Genomic DNA, 19,437 nt, shown 5'->3' on the forward strand with positions numbered 1-19,437 from the left:
ATACATGTAATTTAAATGAAATGAATCAGATAGTTTCTAAATCTCTACCTTGTTGGACATAGCCCCCATTATAATTTTAATAAGTATGAGTTGAAAGTCTTTTCATAAGGAAGAATGTTTATAGTTTATTATAGCACATTAAATGTTTTTTGTGCATAATCTAGAAACTTGAACAGTGAAACTGTAACATTTTGACTTTACTCTGGAAATTTGGGAAATTATCCAATTGGATTAGTTAAGCAAAAATGGTGATTAAAAATGTGAATTTTTTCTCCTCTCATTGGTTTCCCCAGGAACTCAGTAGTGAGATAAATTTGCAGCAGACGGTGATCTATCAAGCTAGTCAGGCTCTTAGCTGTTGTGTTGATGAAGGTCACGGAAAAGGGTCACTAGAAGAAGCTGAAGCGGAAAGACTGCTTCTAATTGCAAGTATGTGTGATACACCCGAAACAATTCCAACACAATTTCAAACCAGGAAAAACTCATTTTGTCTAGTATATTCAGAAATCTCTAATATTAGAGAAAGGGCTTTTTCTCATAATCTGTTTCAGTTGATCTATTTTTTGTTCCTTATGCTTACAAGATTTGTGAAAACTCTACGTAAAAGCTGTAGTTTGCATAAAAGCGTGAAAGATACTGGAATGCATTTGAAGAAATGTAGTTGTGAAGAGTATGTCAAGAATGAATATATGCATATATTTGTATATATACACACACTCTGTTTCTGTACCTATCTATTTATATATAGCTAAAAAAAGTGTATGAATTTTATTGTGTGTGTATGTGTGGTGATGGATGACAGCGTATATTAGGGTGGAGAGATTATACCACACAGGAAAACTGACCCAAAGTTGAAGTATTAAATTATAAGGACTTGGTAAACAGATGAGCAATCATGGTTTTACCCAACTGCCTACCACCTGTTTGTATAAAGAAAGAGTTACTGATTTCATCTTTGGTCTTATGTATAATTGCCCAATCAGTGCATTTTCTTGAATTGGTCTGTTTTAGAAACAGTTGCTGTTTTAATGTTTGAAATATTAACTTGCATATTTTTACATAGCTGAGAAGAGAACACTTTTGATTGATGAACTGAATAAATTGAAGAGTGAAGGGCCTCAGAGGAAGAATAAGGCTGGTCCCATATCCCAAAGTGAGTTTGTCCCGTCCAAAGGATCAGTTACTTTGTCAGAAATCCGCTTGCCTCTAAAAGCCGATTTTGTCTGCAGTACAGTTCAGAAACCAGGTATGGTGATTTTTATTTGTATCACTTCTAGATCATAAATGGGAATAAGTAGAGCATGCATAAAGATGTAAAGCTTGTATCTTGGGTCTTTAGTTCCTTTTATGAGGATATGTGTATAAAAATAACCAAGGGAAAATTTCATATATGGGCTTATTGATCCACACAAGAACAAACATGGCTCTAACTGAAAGTAAGGCTAATTAAACATAATTTTCAACATAAAATATTTTCCTAAGATGAGTTATCCTGATACAGCAGATCATTCGACTTTCATTAATTAATTTTATTGTGGAAAGTATTGGGACATCTAAAATAACTTATTTTACTTTATTCTATTTAAAATTCACCCCATTATAGAAATTTGTTCTATAAATCCTGAATTACTGGTTGTGGGAGTAAAGAACACCACAGTGTAGATACTTCTATTGAAATTTTATTCTCTTTGTCCCCTCTACATTGAATAAGTAAACTTTTCCAAACTATGTATTCTACTAAAAATCATGTATAAGCAAAGTGGGTAAAGGAGAATATGACACCAGGTTCTGAAAACAGGACAGAGTAATTACAGCAAACTTAAAGTTTTATTAAATTTTAGATGCTTTTTTTTTTTTTTAAAGGTTCCTTTAATTTTTTGTGTGGAACATTCTCTGTGAGGGAAAGGAGGGCTAGACATAGGTGGAGGGCTAAACTTGGTGAGGAGTGAATTTGAGGTACAGGGAAGGTAAAGAATGGAGATCTTTAAAAGTTTGAGCATTATTGCAGGAATGAGGTAACCTAAGTTCCATTTCTTGCTGTTGTCTGATTTTGGCAGGTTTGAGCAGAAATCTATTGGTAATTCAGTATGTACCTTGAGATATATGGTTATTTAATGACAAATAGTGAAAAAATAATTCATGTTTTTCTTAGAATTTACCTCTGAGTAACCTTCATAGAAATATAGTATTTTAATCTCAGTCTTGAAATAACAAACCGTAATTTTCCCTTTAGAAGTATATACTATTAGCTAAAGAATTAGAGGTTAATAGACAAAATTCTAAGTCAGCAGAAATTGAGGGGTGCGGAGTGAAGTTATTTCAATTCACATAATAGGAAGAGACCTTAATGATGCTTATTCCAGGATTATGACTCAACTTATGTCTTACTTATCTTTTTGTGTCTGGAAAGTTGATTTTAGAAATTTTTATTTTATTTTTTTATTTATTTTTTGTGAGGAAGATCAGCCTGAGGTAACATCCATGCCAATCCTCCTCTTTTTGCCAAGGAAGACTGTCCCTGAGCTAATATCCATGCCCATCTTCCTCCACTTTTATGTGGGATGAGCCACAGCATAGCCTGACAAGAGGTGCATCGGTGCGTGCCCAGGATCCGAACCCGGGCTGCCAGCAGCAGAGCCTGCGCACTTAACTGCTGCGCCACGGGGCCGGCCCTAGAAATTTTTAAATAAATTTTATGTAAATTAGTTGTAGTATTAACTTATTCCTTTGGTCTTCCAGAATGCTGATTATCTAAATCTGATTTTCCTTATACTTATTATATAATGTGATTATTTCTTGCAGATGCAGCAAATTATTATTTCTTAATTATACTAAAAGCAGGAGCTGAAAATATAGTAGCCACACCATTAGCAAATACTTCAAATTCTCTTAATGGCGATGCTCTGACATTCACTACTACATTTACTTTGTAAGTAAATTAGGTCTGATGGTTCAAACACATTTTTCTTTTAATAGAATTAATACGGTATAAGCATACAGGTGGCATTTATGATCTTTTAAATGCAGTATGTTCATTCGTTTTATATGGGCCAATAACTCAGTTTTTAATTTGTTGGTTTAACTCTTTTATATGTTTCCAGTCTTTCCTTTCGTTGAGTAGCACATTTCTTCTGTGTGACTAAAGGTATTTAATGTTGTGAAGTGTTTAAAAAATATATATATATGTACATGTATATGTGTATGCATATATATATATATATATAAAATCGGGACCATGATTTTTTTATATATGCTTTAAAATCTCACAATGTACTTAGTATTCAATCTTAATGAAAAGACATTTATATTTAGCATCACAGATTTATTTTGAAACTAGAGTCAAAATCCAGTTTGAAAAAAAATTACTTTTATTATTGAAGATCTTGAGTTATAAAATACTAAAGAAAATATTTGAGTTTTATTATAGGAAAAAATAAACTTCTTATCAATTTTTATAATCTTTAATGTTTTATGACTACATATTGACTTTAGTTAAAAGCACAGTGAATGGGTTGTAATTAGTATTTTGGTGGTGAACATGATGTAATCTATGCAGAAATAGAAGTACAATGACGTACACATGAAATTTTTACAATGTTATAAACCAATGTTACTGCAATAAACAAAAAATTAAAAAAAAAAAAAGCACAGTGAATTTCTGTACTTTCAGGAGTAACAGTATTTGTGGCATCATTTTTAATGGTATAACGATATTTTTCTTATAGTTTTAATGCTTTATTTTTCCAGGCAAGATGTGTCCAATGACTTTGAAATAAATATTGAAGTTTACAGCTTGGTAAGCAGTTAAAGCTTTCTAAACTAACTAATAATATATTTTTCTTAAAGATCAGATTTTAAGCTAATTATGCTTTGGGGTTGTGTGTAGGTGCAAAAGAAAGAACCCACAGGCCCTGATAAGAAGAAAAAGACATACAAGTCCAAGGTGAGAATGAAAGAAAGCCAGTAAAAATATTATAATCACAAATAATAGATATCATATCAGTTTTAATTTAATTTATCAAGTTTTGGGATCATTTTTATGCCCTAAATTTCTAGTTACTGTGTTTAATAGGTATGAATACTGAGGGTAAACTTATAGTGAGTGATCATGATTTAAGTGTAAGCTACTGATACGCTCAGGCTTGATAGTTCTATTTTCTCTATATTTACTTTACAGCTAACTTTTATTACCTCTTTAAACTTTTCTCAAGCCTTTCCTCTGAACTCTTGTCTCACTAACTCCTCTAAACAGTACTTAAGAAGCATGTGGTCACTGTGCAGGTGTAAGGAATAGAACCTCTAGCGTATTTTCCATCCTTCCTAGTCTTTGCTCTTTTGTTCTTTTTCTATGTCATTTAAAAGAATTTTATTTAGCTTTAGCAAGAAAGGAATGACAGTATGGATAAAGCCTTAATAAAGGACTCAACTATAATATATTCATATTTAAGAATTATTTTCTATGTGGGAGTATCTCAAGCTTAGTTAGTTTTAAGCTCTGAATCAAAATGTTTAATGGGAATTATACTAAGTTATCTTTTCTTCTAGGCTATTACTCCAAAGCGACTTCTCACATCTATAACCACAGTAAGTAGAAGTTTAAAAAAATTGAGCCTCCTTGAAAAATCTTCATTTTACACATATGATTGTGAATTGGTTAACCATTTCTAAACCCTTAACACTTGGCAAGTCTTTAAAATATACTAATGGGGGGGAAATCTCTGATATTTATGTAGGAAAAAAAAATGTTTTCTGAAATGTAGTCCTTGCAGTGTTAAAGAGTTTTGTATTTAATATTTAAATCTTTGTATCAAATAAAGAAAATAACTTATATTTCTTCTTCATTCCTTTTTTTAGAAAAGCAGCCTTTATTCTTCAGGTAAGTGGATCTTGAACTATTTGAGACACTAGACTAAGGGAAAGAGTTAATCAGTTGCATACTTATACATATAGCCATCTTGATTTATGAGTGTTTACCTGAGTCTCCGTTGAATAATAGTTTCCATATGGTTTTTCGTAACATATAAGATTACTGGCCAGGATAGCATGCTGTCTGGTTGCCCCTTTGTCAGATACCACCACAGCCAACAGTCATCACATTATTCAGCTCTGGCAGGCGGTCCACATATGATACCTCGTCCCTTGACAGCTACAGCAGGTAGCATTACTCTCCACCCTAGCTTCTATTGTTCTGTAGGTGTGTTCTGTGCTATCCACACTGCAGAGTTTACTTTTTTTAGCTTTACTGATCATGACTTACTTTGTGTCATGTCAGAAAAGGATCTTTCTAGTTCACTGTGAACCGGGTGCCAGTAAGCCAGGAAAGGCCTTTTCTAGAATGGCTTTAGGCTTGGGTTTTCCAAAGGGGATTAGGATTGAGCTTGTTTCACTCACTTCCTTTGGGCTTTTGGTCTCTTCTTGGCCCGAGAAAGTAACTAAGAACTGTGCAGATATAGTCTCTGCTGCTGATTATGTCATCCTAGACTATAGCAATGTAGTCTTTTTGTATGTCTTATAGGAAAATTGCTTTTTTATGTGTAGATTTTTAGGTTCTGTGTCTTTAAAAACACATCTATCCCAAATGTTAAGGAATGCCTGTACCTTACTTAAGTTAAATGTAAAATACTTAACAGTTTTCTTTCATTAGGAAATAAGTTGATTTATTCCCCCCCCATATTTAGAGATGGAGGAAAATGAAGCAGTTTTCTCTGTGGCAATTTAATTTCATTCTATTGGAGTGGGTGAGGAATTGTTATTTCCCATTATGAAAGTCACACTGCAATAAACTTCATTTCCTTTTTCTTTAGTTATGGCCAGTCCAGGCGGTCTCAATGCTGTGCGTACCAGCAACTTTGCCCTTGTTGGATTTTACACACTGTCATTATCTTCAGTAGGAAACACTAAATTTGCTCTGGACAAGGTAATCCAAATTTATTTATTTATAGAAAAATTAGGTCAATGGAAATGCCCCAGTACTTTCAAGTATTTGAAATCTTTTGCTGAAAATGTATGTTCTTAGAATTGTATGTCTAGCTAGGCATGGGTGTACCTACATGATATATTTTTTGTTCATTCTAAATGTCAGTTCTGACTCAAGGAATTTATGTCTTGCATGTAGATGTTAAGCTTACAGTTTTAAACATAGTTTCTTGCCCATTTGAACTGATATTTTGAAATGAGTAACATTTTATAGATTTGGTTTTGACAAGATAGGGAAAGATAGGTTAATTTCTTAGAAAAGTCCTCATGAATCTAAGGGATTTCCTTCTCATACTTTCCTCCCCAAATTTAAAGCTTCAAAATTCAGATCTGCATAATACCACTATTGAATACTTTTCCACCATACTCTGATATGATTAAACTTTTAATAGCTAACAGGACCATTTTAAGGAGTGAGAGAACTAGAGGTGAAATTTAGTCCTTGGGTAGACTGCTGCTGTATAGAGAGATATTTTAAAATATTATAAGAGATTTCTATAGTCAGAATATAGAGGTAAAAGTATAAAAATTAAGAGGCCTGGTTTCTAGTGTTTGCCCTATTAGTAATTTCCTCTTTAACGTTGACAAGTCACTTCATTTCTCTGGGGTCTTGCTTTCCGAGTATAGAATACAGTCGTGCACCGTATAATGAAGTTTTGGTCAATGACGGACCATGTACACCACAGTGGTCCCATAAGATTAGTACCATATAGCCTAGGTGTGTAGTAGGCTATACTACCTAGGTTTGTGTAAGTACAATGACAAAATCCCCTAATGATGCATTTCTCAGAACATATCCCTGTCATTAAGTGACACATGACTGTGTCATTAGGTTAGATGAAAACAATCTAACTTTAAAATTCTATGAACCATTTTTCTTTTAGTTGATAGACACAAAACAGACTATGTTTTGATTATTGTTAATGCATAAATGTATTTTAACATGTTAATGTTTAAAAATTCATGTGACTTTTTATTTAGTAATTCAGCTAGTTTAGCAAATTGAATGATCTTGGGTCTTTTTTCTCTTTGTCTTTTATTTTGTTTGTTTTAGATAAATTATGATGTAAAAGAGCGAGAGCTACTGGGCTATATGTTCCAGGAAAAGGTTGCCATATTTTCTTTGCTTGAAACTAATGATCTTAAAAATCAGTCTTTAATTTTTAGCCCATATGTATTTGTTTCACTAACCACTCTTATATCTTCTTGTTTATTTTGAATAATTAAGGATATTATGTAAATTATTCTTTCTTTAGACTCTTGCAGATGGGCATCTTTTTCTTTGCTCTCATAATTCTTTAAAGATTTCTTTGAAAGGTCTCTATTTTTTTCATGCATGTTTGGTATTTGGGCTTTTTTCCTATATTCTTTTTTTATGTTATAGTTCTGTAAGGTTCACTTCAACATTGATTTTCTGGGTACTAAAATACCAAATTAATAACTATGTCTAAAACTAAAATTTATTCGATATTATTGACCTCCCATATATTGAAAGAGCTATTGGTGATGTTTTAAGTAAAAATTGAAAACTGTTATGGTCTCAATTGTCTAATAGGCATGTTGCTATGTAGATGATGCTTTGTTTATTAATTTTCAAACTAAAATGCATTTAACACTAAAATTATACTAAATATAATCATATTTTAAAAGATTTTTTTAAAGGATTTTTAATATCCTTGTTAAAATCACTTGCAAACATTTCGTTAGTATATAGAAATACTAATTTACAAAATGCTGGATAGTATTTTTTATTTTATTTTAAATTCTTAGAACCAAATTTGCAAATTAGATAAGTGTAAGAACTGAGGTTCTATGAACTGCATTCCTTACTCAGTGTTGTCACATAGTCAATTTCTACATACGTAAAAGATTTTATTAATCTCTGAAATGAAAGAGATTTCAATGTGTTAAACATAGACTGCTCTTTTGAAAAATTTTTTGGCTGCCATTTTAACTTAAAATGTCACACAAATTAAAAATAAATTATAATATTTCCATTCTCTTAATGATTCCTTTGAAATTGTAACTTAAATAGCCACCACATGATTGAGTGCAGAATCAAATCACTAAATTTAATTCGTTGTGTCTAATTCTCTAAATTCTCTTTCTGAGTCAAATACAATACAATTTAGATGTGAAATTTGTCCCAAATGTACTTTTGTGAGTGGCAGGAGGAAGCAGATATTTGTTCCAATAACTTGTAGTTGATACGAGAATATTTAAAATAATTAAATTTAGATGTTCTTCAAATTCTGAGATCCCCTTCAGAATGGAATTTGTTTTGAGATTAACCCAGGCTGTTTGCTCTACAGATTTAGTATGCCACTAATGGTGGATCGCCTTTTTATTTCAAGTTATAGATATCTGACGTAAAGTCTGGCGTCTTGGAATTTAAATTATGAATCTCAATAAGTCACAGACTCTTAAATCTTTTCTTTGAATCGAGAATCCAAAATAGTCATAGGTTTTATCATACTTTTGTGGATAAAGGGAGAAGGACATCCCACAGTTCATCCTCTGGCTTAAAGAAACCTCATAGGTATTTATACCTTCCAGGAAGTAGAGATGTCAATTTAAATAATATCAGAGCAAATAGTTATGAAGTAAAAACTAATTAGCACTGTAGAATTTTGAGGTTCTAGGAAGAGTGACTAGGCATTCTAGTGTGCCCCAAGCTATCCTGGTTTAAGCCTGTTGGCCCAGTATAATTATTAACAGTATTGCTTTCTCTCTCAGAAATATCCCAGTGTATGAAAAATTACACAGTCACCCTGGTTGTAGATTACATTTTACAGCTCTTAACAATAATCTTTGAGGTGCGGATATCTTAAAAGACCCTTTTGTTAAACAGAAAACAGAATAGGATCATACATTTTCACACTCAACAGGGGATAGTAACATTGACTCTTTTGTGAATATTCTCAATTCACTTCATCAGGAAAAGCTTCTACCCAAGAATATTGCCTACTTTTCACAGCTGTAGAGTAAGGGGACATTTTCTTCTCATTTTTCTGAGATTCTTTTTACCAGCAGCATTCTCTTGGCTAAACAACAGAATTCTATTAATTCGCACTGACAGCCTAAGGAGCTTAAAACTGACCATATGGAAAAGAAAAAGGCAAGAGAATTTATAACAAATACGACAGTGAGGCATATGATGTTTTGATTCTACGTTATGGATGCCTTTTAAATTTAGAAAGTTGGTGGTTTGTTTCATGGAATTAGTCTATTGAAATCTATACATTTTGCCCCCAAATTCTCCCTTTAACTTTTCTTTATTGTGTTGGAGGACTAAATTGTTGGACACTAACCTTACAATAAAAGCTTTCATATTTAGACTGAACTATGATTATTCCAACTAGGATGTCATTCTTTTTCACTGGGCAGCAGGAATGACAGACAATAGCATCTTCCTTTCTATATTGACTCAGAAGTCAATATCACTTTAAATACACGTGTGTTGCCATTTTACTCTAATGATGCAACCTCTCCAATTGAATTTTTTCTTATATTTGTAATCTTTAATTCAAATTCAAAATATTTAAAATTATCACATACACTTAAGCAGCTTTTATAATTTAAAAGATACTTTTGACATGAGGTGTCTTCACTAAATATTAATATGTTGATAAGAATGATTTATTTAAAAATATTTCTTATGTGAATGTTTTCGGTGGTAGATAGAAAGCATGATTTTATTTGGAAGAAAATATAAATTCCTCAAGCTTCCAACTAGTAAGAGCTACATAGTCTCACTTTAGGCACTTAATTTTTATTTTGTCAATTTATGTTCATGTATTTTAAAGCTACGCTATTAGGTGCATAAATATGTAAAACTATTTTATCTTCTTGATGAATTGTTCACTTTATCTCTGATAATCTTTATTTTAAAGTCTATTTTGCCTGATATTAATAGAGTCACAACAGCTTTCTTAGGATTAGTGTTTCTATGTCATATCTTTTTCTATCATTTATTCTCAACCTGTCTGTATCCATATGTGAAATTTGTGTCTTACAAATGTATTTTATGGTGATATTTTGTTATCCAGGATGGCAATCTTTTGTCTTTTCATTAGAGTGTTTGGTCTACTTATATTTAATGCAATACTAATATTGTTGGCTTTAGTGTACCACAAGAGAAGGCAAACTTATAGCCTGTTTTTTTTCTTTTTTTTTTTAAATTAACATCTTATATTAGTATGGTACATTTGTCACAATTAATATTAGTGAACTAATGTTGATATATTATTATTAACTAAATTTCAGCAGCCAGGTTTTGTAACTAAAGTATTTGAAATGCAACCACGCCCGCTTGTTTATGTACAGGCATACCTCAGAGATATTGTGGGTTCAGTTCCAGACCACCAAGATAAAGCAAATATTGCATTTAAAAAGCTATAATGGCAGAGTTGAATAGTTGTGACAAAGATTGTATGGTCTGCAAATTCTAAAATATTAACTGTCTGGGCCTTTACAGAAAAAGTTCACAAACCCCTGGTCTACCATTTTGTTCTTTGTTTTCTATTTGTCTCATCTATTTTTTGTCCCTTTGTTTTTCCTTTCTTGCCTTCTTCTGGATTAATTAAGTATTTTGGTAACCTTTTTCTCTCCTCTTTTGGCTTTTTAGCTATACATCCTTGTATTCTTTTTCAGTATTGCTAAGGATTACAATATGCATCCTTAACGTATTACAGTCTACCTTGAAATTCTGTTATTCTACTTCATATACCTTATAATATTTAGAACCTTGCAACAGTGTAATTCCATTTGCCCACCCCATCATATTTTACTTCTACTCTTGTTATAAATCCCACAATGCATTGTTGTTACTTTTTCTTTAATCAGTTTTTTAAAAGAAATTTTAAAATATATTTTTAGAAGTTGTCTTTTATATTTACCATTTCTGATGTGCTTCATTCCATCTTGTAGATCCAGGCTTCCATCTGCGATCATTGCCTTCTCAGGAAGCACTTTTATTTATTATTTCTTGTAATATAGGTCTGCCAGAAATGAATTCTTTAGCTTTTGTTTATCCAAAAATGTCTTTACCTTGCCTTAATTTCTGAAGGATATTCTCATTGGGTATAGACTGCTAGGTTGGCAGGTTTTTTTCTTTCACCCCTTTAAAGATGTCATTTTATTGTTTTCTGGCTTTAATTGTTTCTGATAAGAAGTCAGCCATAATTTTTAATTTTCTCCTTTTAATGTTTTTTTATTTTTTATTTTTAACAGTTTGACTCTAAAGTGCCTAGGTGTGGTTGTCTTTGTATTTATCATACTGGGTTTCACAGAGCTTTATGGATCTGTAGTTTGTGTGTTTCATAAATTTTGACAAATTCTCAGCCATTATCTCTTCAAATATTTCTTCTGCCCAGTTCTCTCTTTTTTCTGGGACTCCAGTTAAATGTATGTTAGATTGTTCACTATTTTTCTACAGGTCTATGACACTCTTTTGGTTTTTGTTTCTTTCTTCTTTGTGTTTCATTTTGGATCATTTCTGTTTACTAGTCTTTGAATTCACCTATCTTTTTTTCTGATGTGCCCCAGTTTCTTGTTAAGCCCATCCAATGAATTATTCAATTCAAACATTTTTTTAATTCTAAAATTTCCATTTGGATCTTTTTTAGACCTTCCATTTCTGTGTTGAAATTCTCCCTCTTTTCACTCATTTTTATTCATCTTTTTCTCTAAATTCTTTAACAAATTATAAATGCCCTTGTCTTATAATTCTTACATCTAGATCATCTGTGGATCTGCTATTGACAGGGTTTTGTTTTGTTTTCTCTTGATTAAAGGCCACATTTTCCTACTTTTTTTTGTCTTGCAACTTTTTAATTATAGGCCAGATGTTATGTTATAAAAGAGTAGTAGAGACAGAAGAGGGTAGTAATAACTTGCCCATTTGTCTCTCAGACAGTTTGGCTTAGGGGCCAATCTCTTTGATATAATCAGAAGTTGAGCTGAGATGGGGTTTTAGTTATTTTGGGTTCAACTCTTGTTTCAAATACCTTGAGAGTGAGGTTGAGCCCCACCTTTCAGCAGAACTTTGAGATCTAAGTTCTGCAAGTCTACAAGATTTCTTTCTGCTTTCCAGACCTGCCTTCAATTTGTGGTACTAGCACTTACTCAGGAAAATTCTTGTGAGGAGGAATTGGCAGGTTGGGAGGGCTTAGCTCTACCTCTGGGCTCCTTGAGATGCTCATCGACAGCCCTGCTCATCTGTTAAAGACTTAACTGGTTTCTCCTTTTCCCTGCGAAATTCATTGCCTATGGCCAGCTTACTCCTCTGCCAGTCCTTGCCCCCAGGGGATGAATTGGTCCCTGATTTGGTTTACCTAGCAAGGACACATTTCTTACTGAATTTTTTCCATTTAATCTTTTTGCTTCCACAGCTTTTTGATGACTTTTGATGATTTTCTTAGTTTATCCAATGTTTTCTTATTATTACAGTAGAAGTGGTGGTCTTTTGTGACCCTTCAGATCCTAATTGGAAGTGGAACTCTGAGCACGTAATGGAAGTAGAACTCCTTTCTGTATATCCCTGTTACCACCAACACTGGGATAAATTTAACAGACAGAATTTAGGTATACTTTTGTGTGTGTCTCTGTAGCTAGCAAATGAGCCATGATTGGGAGTGAAGAGTCGTCACATCATGACAGTAATGGCATCTGGTGTGGATTTAGGCCGTTCCAGACCTTCTTCATATGGAACTTAAACAAGTCTCCTTCAGATAGATTTCAACGTTGGCTTTCACTGCCAGGTCTATGTTTGCATCTCTCTACCATCTCTGTAATGCAGACTTGTATTGGATGTGGGGTCCTTAATTTTGGAAATCTGCCTGGAAGTAAAATGGCACAAACATTCAATGAAAATTATTATCATGAAATGTATTAGCTCTATATTATGTACATTATAGGGCAACTTTATTTTTTATTTGTGTATAACCTGCCAGGTAATTATTACTCAGATGACTTTTGTTCTTATGGGGTAGATTTATGTGTGTGTGTGTGTGTATGTGTGTATGTATGATGTAGCGTGTGTCAGTGCTTTGTTACTTTCTATGGCTGAATAATATTCTATTATATGTATATACTACAATTTGTCCATTCATCTGTTGATAGACGTTTGGGCTGTTTCTTTTTGGCTATTGTCAATAATGCTGCTATGAACTTGGATGTATATGTACTTGTTCAAATACCTGTTTTCAGTTCTTTTGAGTATATATCTAGAAAAGGAATTGTGGAGTCATATGATAATTCTGTTTAATTTTTGAAGAACCACCAAACAGTTTTTCATGGTGCCTGCACTGTTTGACATTCCTACCAGTAATGTGGGTTCCAAAGTCTCCACATCCTTGCCAGTGCTTGTTGTTTTCCACGTTTTTGATTATAGCCATCCTAGTGGGTGGGAAGGGGCACCTCATTGTGGTTTTGATTTACATTTCCATAGTAACTCTTTTTTTTTGGCTTAAACAACAGAAATTTATTTTTTCACAGTTCTGGGGACTAGAAGTCCAAGATCAAGGTATTGATAGGGTTGGTTTTTTTCTAAACCCTCTCTCCTTAGCTTGTAGACGGCTGTCTTCCTCCAGTGTCTTCACATGGTCTTTTCTCTGATCTGTGTCCTAATCTTTTTTTATAAGGTTACCAATCATATTGGATTAGGGCCCACCTTAATGATGTCATTTAACCTTAATTACCTCTTTAAAGACTCTTTCTTCAAATAAAGTCACTCTCTGTGGTGTGGGGTGTTAGGACTTCAACATGTGAATTTGTGGGGGTCACAATTCAGCCATAACATGGTATAAGCTGTAGCATGAGTTTTGGGATTATAAATGTTTGAAACATACTTGTATCTAAGAAATGAGAAAAATCTCATAGGTACTGAGTGATTCAACTCTAAAGCAAACAATAAAAAAACCTGCTTTCAATAACTTATTACTATTGGTTTTATAATTTAACCTATTTTCATTTTGGTTCAAAACAATGTGCTTCCAATAAAATAATCAGATTCCTTTTTATGCATTCCTCAGTAAATGGTTTTGGGCACTATGGCAACTTGAGATTTCCGTTGAAATCCTCATCATCATCTTTAGCATTATCATTATCGTCATCATCATCATCATCAAGCTAACGTTTATTTCCTAATGACTATTGATGCTGAGCATCTTTTTATGTATTGGTTGGCCATTTGTATATCTTTGAAAAAATATCTGTTCAAGTCGTTTGCTAATTTTTAAATTGGGTTGTTTGGATTGTTTTAAATGAGTTGTCTTTTCATCGTTGAGTTATGAGAGTTCTTTATATACTGGATACTAGACCATTATCAGAAATATGATTTGCAAATATTTTCTCCTATTCTGTAGATCGTCTTTTCACTCTCTTGATAATATGCTTTGATGCACAAAAGTTTAAAATTTTTTTTATTGTGGTAAATAATACATAACATGAGATCTACCCTCTTAACAAATTTTTTAAGTGCACAGTATTGTTAACTATAAGTACAATGTTGTACAGCAGATCTCTGGAATTTTTTCATCTGGCATGACTGAAATTCTATACCTACTGAATAGCAACTCTCTCTTTCCCCCCTCGCGCCAGCCCCTGGCAACCACCATTCTATTTTCTGCTTCTATGTGTTTGGCTACTTTAGATACCTTATGTAAGTGGAATCCTTCTGTGACTGTTTATTTCACTTAGCATAATGTACTCAAGTTTCATCCATGTTGCAGCATCTGACAGGATTTCGTTCTTTTTTATGGCTGAATAATATTCAATTGTATGTATGTACCACATTTTCTTTTTTTTCATTGGGAGAACTCTAGGTATTTATTTGACCAAACAATATTCTTTTAGCAAACTTTTATCAGCTGTGATTTGGCAATAGGATATGGGAACAAACATGAAAAAGACGTAATAATTGACTTCAAGGATCTGCTGTGTAGAGATGTGGGGCTGTGGGTTAGGACACATAAGAAGCATACACAGGGGAGTTTCAGAGCCAAGAAGACAAACTTCCGACTCTGGGGAGGACAGGATCTGGATGGCCTAGAGTAGTTTTCATACTCAGAAGTGAGGAGAAAGGTGACTGTACCACATTTTCTTTATCCATTCATCTGTTGATGGGCATTTAGGTTGTTTCCACCTCTTGGCTAATGTGAAGAATGCTATGTTGAACATGGGAGTGCAAATATCCCTTTGAGAACCTGAGTTTAGTTCTTTTGGATAAATTCCCAGAAGAGGATTTTTTGATTATATGGTAGTTCCACTTTTAAGTTTTTGAGGAACCTCCATACTGAAAAGCTTTTAATTTCGATGAAGTCTAATTTATCTGTTTTTTTCCTTTGTGGCTTATGCTTTTGGTATCATATCTGAGAATTCATTGCCAAATCCATGATCATTAAAGATTTACACCTATGTTTTCTTCTAAGAGTTTTATGGTTTTAGCTCTCATATTTAGGTCACTGATCCATTTTGAGTTAATTTTTTTATATAATATGAGGTGGGGATCCAACTTCACTCTTTTGCATGTGGCTATCCAGTTTCTCCAACACCATTTGTTGTTCTTTCCTCATTGAATGGTCTTGGTACCCTTGTTGAAAATCAATTGGCCATAGATGTATGGGTTTATTTCTGGACTCTCAATTCTATTCTTGTGGTCTATATGTCTACCCTTATGCCAGTACCGCACTGTTTTGATTACTATAGCTTTGGATTAATTTGAAATTGGGAAGTATGATTCTTCTAACTTTGTTTTCCTTTTTCAAGATTGTTTTGGTTGTTTGGGGCCTTTTGCAATTCCAAATGAATTTGAGGATCAACTTTTCCATTCTGCAGTTCATTGTTCTTTATTGCTGAGTAATATTGTATTGTATTAATATACCAATTGGTTTATCCAGTTTTCTATTAAATACATTCTGTTGATGGAGGATGGATAAGCACATGTATTCTCTTCTTAAATCTGTGTTTTCTTTATCACGTTATCTTGGGACTAAGGGTTCTGTTTTTATCAAGCTCTACCTTGAGTGAATTTATTCAAAAGTATTTGTTGCTAAGGAACCAGTGGCTTTTGGCTACCTATTTTATATTCCAGCTTTAGAAAATACTGTGTTTTCAAGGCATAATATTTTCTATTCATGATTTATACATGTTTTATCAAGAAAAATCACACTTTGAAACTGTTTTGCAAATAATTTACCCTCTTTCTTCGCAGGTGCCATTTTTATCTCCTTTGGAAGGTCATATTTATTTAAAAATAAAGTGTCAAGTGAATTCAAGTGTTGAAGAAAGAGGTTTTCTAGTAAGTAAGATCATTTAATCTATGTTTTGTTTTTTTCCATTTGGTAAAATGTAGACTTGAAATGAAAGCCTATGTGATTTAGGTGATAAATTGGTTCAGTAAAGATGTGTTGCACATCCGTTATATGCCAATCACTGTGCTCGTGTTGGAATATAATAGGCCCCCAAAAATAATGCCTCTATTCAGGAACTTTTAGTTTAACAGGGAGAAATACAAGTGAACAGGTAAGTACAATATAGTACTATAATAAGAGAAAGCATAAAGTGCATGGGTGTAAATTGGTGGGATATTAGGTTTTGAGTATGGGTAGGAAGGCTTAAAGAAGGCTGTTGGAAGCAGTAACTGGTAGACTGCTAACTGAATAAGTTAGCTAGAGGGTAAGGGGAGGGAGAAGTGCTCCATATAAAGAGAGGAGCATGTCCAATGGCCTGGAGGGCCCTTCCCTCTCACCCCCACCAGCGAAAAGGATAACACATTTACATAGTGGCAGGTATTTCAGGATAGCTGGAGCTTAGAGTTTGAGTGTGTGTGTGGAGGAGGGGCAATGAGGAGAATGATTGGGAAGGAAAGTATGGTTGGGGGAAATGGAGCCAAGTGTTAAAGGGGTTTTTAAAGAATTTGGACTTTATCCTGAAGCCAGTAGAGTACTCTTGTAGAATTTTAAGCAGAGGAATAACATCCAATTTGGGATTTAGAAAAGTCATTCTGACTGACATGTGGAAAGTGGATTGGAGAGTGATGACCTTGAAGAAGACTAGTGAGGAGACTGCGTTACTCCGTGAGAGAGGTGATGGGGACTGGTACTCTGGATGAAGAGAAGGACCCATCATGGAGGGATGAAGAAGGAAGGAAGGCAGACCCTAGTGATTTGGCTCTAGTGGGTGGAAAAGCAGAAGTAAGGATGTCACCCAGATCTCAGCCTTGCACACCTTCTTGGGTGGCAGTGATGCCACTGAGGGACCTTGGGGAGGAGCAGGTGTGCATGTTTGGGTGGAAAGTATTTTTTTCCCCTAAAATTTTGTTGTGAAAAATTGCAAACATACAGCAATGTTGATAGAATTTTACAATGAACACTCATATACCCACCATCTAGATTTTGCTTTTAACATTTTTTGCTGTCCTTGCTTTACCATATATCTATCACTTAGCCATTCTTTTAGCCATCCCTCTAACCATTGCTGAAAATATCATGTTTTGGGGAAAGAATTTCAAAGTATATTGTAGACATTAATATGTTCCCCTAAATCTTAAGTATACATCCTCTAAGTTTTGACACATGCATACATCTGTGTAACCCAAATTTCTATTAAGATATAGAAGATTACCCCAGAAAGTTTCCTCATGCCCCTTGACAGTCAATCCCCACCCAAGGTGGGAAGTTTTAATGAGTTAAGTGTTAAACTATTTGAATTTTAGATACGTAGACACATGTTTCAAAGATCTGGGTTTGGAGCTCAAGATAGACATTTTAGTTGATATGAAGATTTGAAAATCTGCAGCATAGAGATAGTAATTGAAGCACAGGGGGAGCTGAGTAAAGCCGACCCAAGAAGAACACTAACATTTAAACCACAGCCCTAGGAAGAAAAACTCTCAAAGGAGACTACAGGGAGGGCAGTGGAGAATTTAGTGTCCTGTTTGCCAAGGGAAGAGAGTCTGAAAGAGGGAGTGATAAAATTAGATAAGGATCATTAGAGACCGTTGGACATATTTACAAGGTGGTCATTCTAGTTTTGATGAGAGCAGAAACTAGACTGCAAATGGTTAGGATACTGAACCGCTTAATCTCAAGTTCCTGTGCCTGATACGCAATAAGCCAATCACTCAGAGACTGGTGCTTGGAGATGGAGAAAGGTTTATTTGAATTGGCCCAAAATGAGAAGGCGGGAGGATAGGTTCTCTCAAAGCTGCCTTAATGAAAGAAGACAGCCAGGGGGTCTTTATAGAGCTAAGGGGCTTGGGAGGAGGAGTTTCAGAGAAACAAAGGGGAATTCCATGTTTCTTGCACTCCAGATGAGCCCTTGGGCAATCAGATTTCTGGGTGTCAGGGGCAGCTGGGAGCTGGTTATTTAGTGATTGTAATTTCCTTAAAGACATTCTTTTTCTTCTGCAAAACAAGCACATAATTCCTTGTGACCCTTGAGTCACCCCTTAGGTTAAAGAAGAAAATAGCAAATTAATAAGATTAACTTCTTTTCATCTGTGACGTGTTGAGAACAAGGTCAAAGGCAATCATGTTCTTACTGAATATTTACAGTAACCCTCAGGTACCTGCTTCAGTTATAAACGGAGTGGGAGGTGAGGAATGAGAGTGGTAGCAACAGCCTGAAACAGGGTGTGGCTGCAAAGGAGTAAAGAGATACAGTGTGGGACTTGCAGAGCCCTGTAGGGTGAAAGAAGGATTTTGTTGACATTTTATTAAGATTGGAGAGACTTGAGAGTCTTTAAATTGAAACAAGTAGCTTCTAATAGGGCCAAAGAGGTTGAAGATAGAGGCAGTGGGGAACCTGTACTAGGGTTAAGGAATTCTTAATACTTGAAGCAAGGTCACGAGAGTGAGAAGATATAAGACTCAAACCACAGTTCGTGGGATTGATCTTATACAGAATTATTCTTTTTCCGTTATATCAGAGGAGAAAATCATGTGTGTAGAATACATAGAAGATTCTGGGTGTGGTACAAGAAGAGAGAAAATTTCATAGCTTTGGTTTTCTTTGTGAAGCAGGAATTTGAACAATGCAAGTGATATCACAAATCAGTTTGCGTTTGCTGTCAAAGGGTACAGAAAGAAGGGCTAGATTTACAGAAAGCCCAGTGGCCAAGGTGACTGTAAATCAGAGTTTAACTTTTTTCACATGTAAATCCAGCAGATGGCACTAGATATCCTTGAAAAAGCATTTTTATAAATTTCTGACTTGAAGGCAGTGTTTGCCTACTGACCTTTTCTTTTAATGTAAATATTTTCATATTTTATTGTAGACACCTTTAGCAACTGATAGACTATTATGGCATCTAGTTCATTTGTATATACTGTCTGACCTATTTACTTTTTGAGCTGGGCTCTTAACTAGATTGGAGTTAGATCTCTTCAGGTTTACTCTGTCCTGAATCCTATAGCCCATTCTTATCACATCCACACACATTTACAGAAATGTGGTAAG

General features: G+C 34.1%; 1 protein-coding gene across 4 annotated transcripts in view; it reads left to right on the plus strand.

Annotated features, from left to right (window-relative positions):
- ANLN (anillin, actin binding protein) overlaps positions 1–19,437 on the plus strand; it is a 124,704-nt gene that overhangs the window by 96,659 nt on the left and 8,608 nt on the right. For 3 of the 4 annotated variants that reach the window (XM_058528166.1, XM_058528193.1, XM_058528183.1), the window contains 9 exons: positions 294–429; positions 1,064–1,246; positions 2,803–2,929; positions 3,748–3,796; positions 3,887–3,943; positions 4,546–4,584; positions 4,855–4,876; positions 5,805–5,917; positions 16,190–16,276. In XM_058528166.1, coding sequence (XP_058384149.1) covers positions 294–429; positions 1,064–1,246; positions 2,803–2,929; positions 3,748–3,796; positions 3,887–3,943; positions 4,546–4,584; positions 4,855–4,876; positions 5,805–5,917; positions 16,190–16,276 — 813 coding nt within the window. Of the gene's footprint in view, positions 1–293; positions 430–1,063; positions 1,247–2,802; positions 2,930–3,747; positions 3,797–3,886; positions 3,944–4,545; positions 4,585–4,854; positions 4,877–5,804; positions 5,918–7,030; positions 7,085–16,189; positions 16,277–19,437 lie in introns of all 4 variants that reach the window. The other variant, XM_058528173.1, reaches the window with a different exon arrangement.

Source organism: Diceros bicornis, chromosome 3, assembly GCF_020826845.1.
Source record: "Diceros bicornis minor isolate mBicDic1 chromosome 3, mDicBic1.mat.cur, whole genome shotgun sequence".
NCBI lineage: Eukaryota > Metazoa > Chordata > Mammalia > Perissodactyla > Rhinocerotidae > Diceros > Diceros bicornis.